Genomic DNA, 5,516 nt, shown 5'->3' on the forward strand with positions numbered 1-5,516 from the left:
GCCCCGTGGGGGCCAGGCAGCCCAGCCGCTGCCGGGGGGTGAGGGAGGCGTTGCGACACCTGGGGTCGTTGGGCCGGCTTGGCTGCGGGGACGCTATGGCTTTGGGGAGTTGCAGCCTTCCAAGTGGCAGTGAGCAAAGTCGTGCTTGCCAACCCCTGCTCAGGTGATTGCGTGATGAAGCCGTAATCCCTTTGGCTGGGGCAAGGAGTTCTGCGCTTCGGATGCCAGCCTCAGTCCTGCCCTGGTGTTCCTGGGTGCTGGCAGTCTGCGCGAGCCGCTCGCAGCACACGTACCAGCGAGCCTGGGCTGGCAAAGCTGGCTGTGCTTGCGAAGAAATCTGCCTGATAAGCTGCTGTAAAACCTTTGATGCTTCACATAAAAGCCCTCCATGCGTATGGCTGTGAGGGTGCGGGCATATTAAAAAGACTACATGGCATCAGAAGGGATCTGAGGTCTTGCGTGTGCCAAAGGTACCCTTGGTTAGTTCACCTGTAAGTAGATCCCTGCTCGCTTTGGTCGAGGAACCAAAATCAGCCAAGCGCACTGGCTAATTTAATTGTCCGTATGGATATGCTTGGCGACAGTAGCTGGTGTAATTAGCAGTACTAATGTAGTGAGCCAGTGAGAGTGGAGACTCTCGGCCCACTCGAAGCTGGGTTAGACGAGAGACCTGTCAGTGGAAATGAAGTGTCTTGTTGAAGGATGCGGAGTTGGTGCTCTGACAGAGCCTCCTGTGGTCTCTGTGCCTAAACCAACCCCGCTTCTCTGAGAGGAAGTCAGTACTTCCCTGGTATCTGATGTGCCTCTGTCCTGTGCAAGCCTAATACGTGATTATTTTACTTCATACATTACTGATACAAGTTCTAAGCTGGGTATGGGTCAAATCGTGTATCATACTTTGAAGGCAGTTGTTTCACTTGTCTTTTCTGTAGAGATTGGTTGTAACATCCTTATCTATTCCAGAGATACCAATCTCCCTTCATGCAAATGGAGGACATTACATTAAGTGCATTAAGTTAGTGTCATCAAGTTAAATTCAGCAACTGCATTTATTTTAAAGATTTGTTGCTTCTGGTTTAGACCCAGCAAAGAACTTCTTTCCAGAAACTTGCTGGCTTTTTGATGCATGTGACATTTAATAACACTTCCTCTCCCCATCCTTTCCCCCCCCCCCCAAAAAAAAAAAAAACCCCAAAACCAAACCTCTGTTTTTGCTTATATCTGTAGTAGCTTTGTAGCTGTGAGAGGCTACTACAGGAGATGTCAATATTGGCTCTAGAAAAATGTTGCTGTACTATTTTGATGTTTCTTCCATTTCTTACTGGTGTTGCTGCCTTTCACATGTGCCAAAACTTCTGCACATATTTTGTGCCATTTTTAAGAGAATGAAGAACAGAAAACATTCACTCTGACTCCTCCTCTTCAGAAAGAACTCATTTCCCTACCCACCGTGGTTTTGATGAATGTTTTTCTGTTATGGGAATAGTTTTAAGATGTCCTACTGTTTCTACCAGAAAACTTACTGAAATAACTTCCTCTGTTCTAGCAGCGGCCTGTCCCTTTTTGGGGCTGGCCTTGTTACCCCACGTACAAAACCTGAGATGCATGACAACACATGTATGTCCACAAGCTAAATTTCATGACCTTTGCTCAGAGCAGCAGATATCTAAGTAATTTATCTCTTGGCACTTGTCAAATGTTATTACCTGTACACATAGATAGCAATGCTAACTAGGAGATGTGATCAAACTGGGCTCGTAGTGCTAAAGGTTGAAGTGTAAGCTCTGAATAGAGATGAAAGCAGCTGTGAAGTTAAGCGCATACCTGAGATGGTATGATTCAAGCCCATGATGTTCTCTTCACCTCCCTGCATGAAGCAAAGGAAGCTGACAGCTTTGCAATGCATTCCCAAACGAAACGCTCTGTTGCATTGCGAAAGCAATAATAATACCTCAATAATGGTGGTATTGGTAGCTGAAAAGCTACTAGTGGCAGCCAGTGGTTTACCTGGTGTGTTCTGGAGATGTATAAGCGTGTGTGTGTGTGTGTATATATATATATATATATAGCTTACAGTTCTGAAGCTCCCTATGCCGGCAGTTTTTCAGCAGGGTTGAGACTGTGACTTGGTCTGCATACGATTTCTTGAGGACAAGAAGTGCCTACAAAGCAGGAAAAAAAAAAAGTCACGGTCCTAAAAGGAGAATTTTTCCTGATGTAAAGTACTAGTTTGTGAGCACTAAAGTTGTTTGACCAAGCTGTAAGTTTTGATTTATAGTTGTCGTGCATATCTGCTTAAGATACTCAAGGGGCAGCTGTCACCCTTTTTGATTCTATTTTTTGAGCCCACATTCTGTCAGAGCAGAGGTGGAAACCTGTGATGTGAGGGGTGGGGAGTTTCTAAAGCAGATGAGGGCAGGTGTTTCCTGCCTCTGCCAAATGGTAAATCAATTGTGTGTTGCCTTCTGGAGGAGAGTAGGAGCAACCTGGAGGATGATACAGAAACAGGACAAATAGGCCAGGTGAGCAGATGTAAGCCTATTTTTTTTTTTAGCCACTCAGAAGCAGGCTAGAGGAAAATATTTAGAATGGATTTGAAAATGCCTTTCAATTTTGAAGTATTAATGTTTGCATTTTCTCTCTTTATGGTTTATTCTATCTTGCAAATGTTTTCTTTTATCAGGTGTCTGAAGAAATAGCCTCAAGATGAACTTCTTCCTGGAAACATTAACAGTCTTTGGACTTCTCGTTTATTATTTGCTGGAGTCGCTGGTGTTCTTGATTGTGCCTAAGCGGAAGAAGAATGTTAGTGGTGAAATAGTACTAATAACAGGAGCGGGAAATGGCATTGGAAGACTCCTATCTTTAAAGTTTGCCAGCCTTGGAGCCACAGTGGTTCTCTGGGACATAAATCAAGAGGGGCTCAAGGAGACGAGTAGACTGGCCAGGGAAAATGGAGCAGTGAGAGTACACTGTTATGTCTGTGACTGTAGCAAAAGGCAGGATGTCTACAGAGTAGCCGATCAGGTAAAGTATCTTATTTGCGGCTTTGACGCTGTTATAAGATGTGTGCCTGTATGTGGGTCTGCTGTATGATAAGGTTTAGTGACTTCAAAGCAAGAGATTAAAGTTAATTCATTCAGAATGTATTGCACATGCTACCTGTTTCAAGAATACTGTTTTCTGGAGTTGGCTCGTGTACCTCTGTTCCTTTAAAAATGAAAAAAGCCGGTTCTCTCTTTCAGTAGCTAATTTCAACTGGGCAGCTTCTCATTCATTCAGTTACTGAGTGAGTACTTCCTGGTGAAGTGCAGAAAATCAATTTATTGTAGCTAAAGCAGTATTTCAAGTTCTGGCAGCCTTTTACCAAAAGTAAACCCTAAAGACCATACATTGTAAATAGGATTAACTGCTTAGGCAATCTTCAAATAATTTTGTGGCTATGAATAGACTTTTACAGACTTGCTTTATCAGAATTAGGAAATATTTTAGACTTCAGGGTACATTTATTACTTTCCTTTCTGAAGAGCTTTGTAAATACAGTATGTGGTTAGATATTTTGGGCGGACTAGTAGAATTGCCAAAAGCTAAAATTGGTTAACAGTTTCCATTGTAACAACCTGTCCTCATTTGCTTAAAATGTTGCTAAACTTAACTGTTGGACTAGAAAGTTTCCACAGTGAGTGTCTGCCTGAGGATGAATTCCTAAAAAAAAAGTTCAGCTGTCTTCAGGAACATTTGTTGGCTGAAAGAATGTTTGTCTTTTGGTGCTGTTTAAGAAGCTCTAGCCTTCTGCATTTTTCTATCTGTGCAAAAATGACTAGAACAAACTTTCTGATAAGTGAAGCTTGTGCATGACTTGCAGCTTGTTAGAGGCCAGTACTACAGGTTTTGTAGTCTCGTAATGCTGACCACCCTTGGTCACCCTTGCAGCCCTGCTATGCCACATCCCCACAGACCAGTTGCATGTGTCTCACCGCAGGCCCGTAACTCTGCTTTCCGTTGAACTGGGAGGAGTGGAGGAAGAGGGAGTATTGTAGTGTGAAGGACACTGGAATGACTAAGATGGAAACTAACCTTCAGTTCTGAGGACTCAAGGGCTAGCACTTCAGTCCCACAGAGAAAAGCAGTAGCAGAGCCTTTCAGTCCCACAGAGAAAAGCAGTAGCAGAGCCTTTCTGGCCAAATATAAAAAGGAGAAGAGGGTGTAGATATGTCTGTGATGCAGGTTAGGGATGGTAAAGACCGAGGCAAGGCAGGAGCGAAGAAGTGGTAAGAGGGTCTCAGTGTGCGATTCCTCACTTAGAATCGTCTGTCAGCAGTTTGCTAACAGCTGATCCACAGAAGAAAATACCCTACTACTGTTATTTCAGAAATGTCATGTCCTGCTGACAACTTCCCTACCTTATTAGTGACAAAAAGTCTTTAGTGTGTGTTAGTGCTTGGTGCCACTGCTTACTCCAATGTGGTGTAGTAGACTTTGGCTCTTAGTGTGCAGCATCAGCTTTTGCAAGATAAGGTAGCACAATTCCAGGTTTTGTTTTCTGCATACCCCACCCCCGGTGATTCAGCTTCACGCGGTGACTTGAAGTTTTGCAAGACTAGAGAACTAAATTCATGCAGGTGGGGCAGGATATATTGAAAAGCTTGTGACCAATAAAACAATCTCAAAGCCAAAATTAAATGTACCCTTAAATACCTGCTTCTGGTGCTTAATCAGCCACACAGAGAGACCAGCAAAAAGTCACCTCAGTAAGAAGAAAACCAAAAAGCCCTGCACATGTGGTGTCCTTGTTCCTGTCTGGTACAAACAGGATGAAGGACAGCTTTTGGCTATCAAGAGCTATAGCTTAAAATTTATTTCTAATGTCCCTGTTCCAGAAGTACCCAACCTCAAAAGGAATGTGGCCTTTTCTGACCTACCCTTCCCTCCCTTGAGTTCAGCTAAATTTTAAGAATCTAGGGCTTTGAGAGAGGTAACTCTGGTTTTTGATCCTCCTACTTGTGACCAAACAGAAGCCTTTTCCTCGTTATGTTACAAAATTGCATCTGGGCTCACATTTACTTCCAAGATTTCTCTTGCATGGTACTTTCTTGCTTATCCACTGTTTTTTCTTGCTTGTTAGTCAAGATGACGGTTTGCAGCCAGTTTTCCACTTTTCTGAGAATCATCTTTCCTGAGCAGAGGAGCAACAGCAGAAGCACACTTCTTGGTGGTATATAATGCTGCCTATAAAACATCCAGTGCTTTCTCTACCTCTTGTAGGCAGTTACAAAGGGGTTTGTGATTCTCAGAAAGCAGACACTTTGGGATGCTGTTTGGGGGTCGTGGGAATTGCTCATTACTAAACTTCAATATAAAAGCAAAAATATAAATACAGAAACAATCGGGAAATAAAGTTTATACCTGAAAAAGATGTTTAACCAGATCAGCTGTTTGCATAATGCTTGCCTTACCCATGCCTAAATCAAACACCTGGAACATACTCTCCTGCACTGCACAAATGGAGAGGTTTA

General features: G+C 43.2%; 1 protein-coding gene across 2 annotated transcripts in view; it reads left to right on the forward strand.

Moving 5' to 3' along the window:
• The window catches only part of LOC104127582 (epidermal retinol dehydrogenase 2), a 24,881-nt gene that overhangs the window by 10,511 nt on the left and 8,854 nt on the right, over positions 1-5,516 (forward strand). The window contains exons 1-2 of one of the 2 annotated variants that reach the window (XM_009640266.2): positions 2,221-2,522; positions 2,684-3,027. In XM_009640266.2, coding sequence (XP_009638561.1) covers positions 2,707-3,027 — 321 coding nt within the window. In that variant the 5' untranslated portion in view covers positions 2,221-2,522; positions 2,684-2,706. Of the gene's footprint in view, positions 1-2,220; positions 2,523-2,683; positions 3,028-5,516 lie in introns of those variants that run through there. The other variant, XM_035895784.1, reaches the window with a different exon arrangement.

Source organism: Egretta garzetta, unplaced genomic scaffold (genome assembly GCF_000687185.1).
Source record: "Egretta garzetta isolate BGI_Z169 unplaced genomic scaffold, ASM68718v1 scaffold340, whole genome shotgun sequence".
In the NCBI taxonomy this organism is placed as follows: Eukaryota; Metazoa; Chordata; class Aves; order Pelecaniformes; family Ardeidae; genus Egretta; species Egretta garzetta.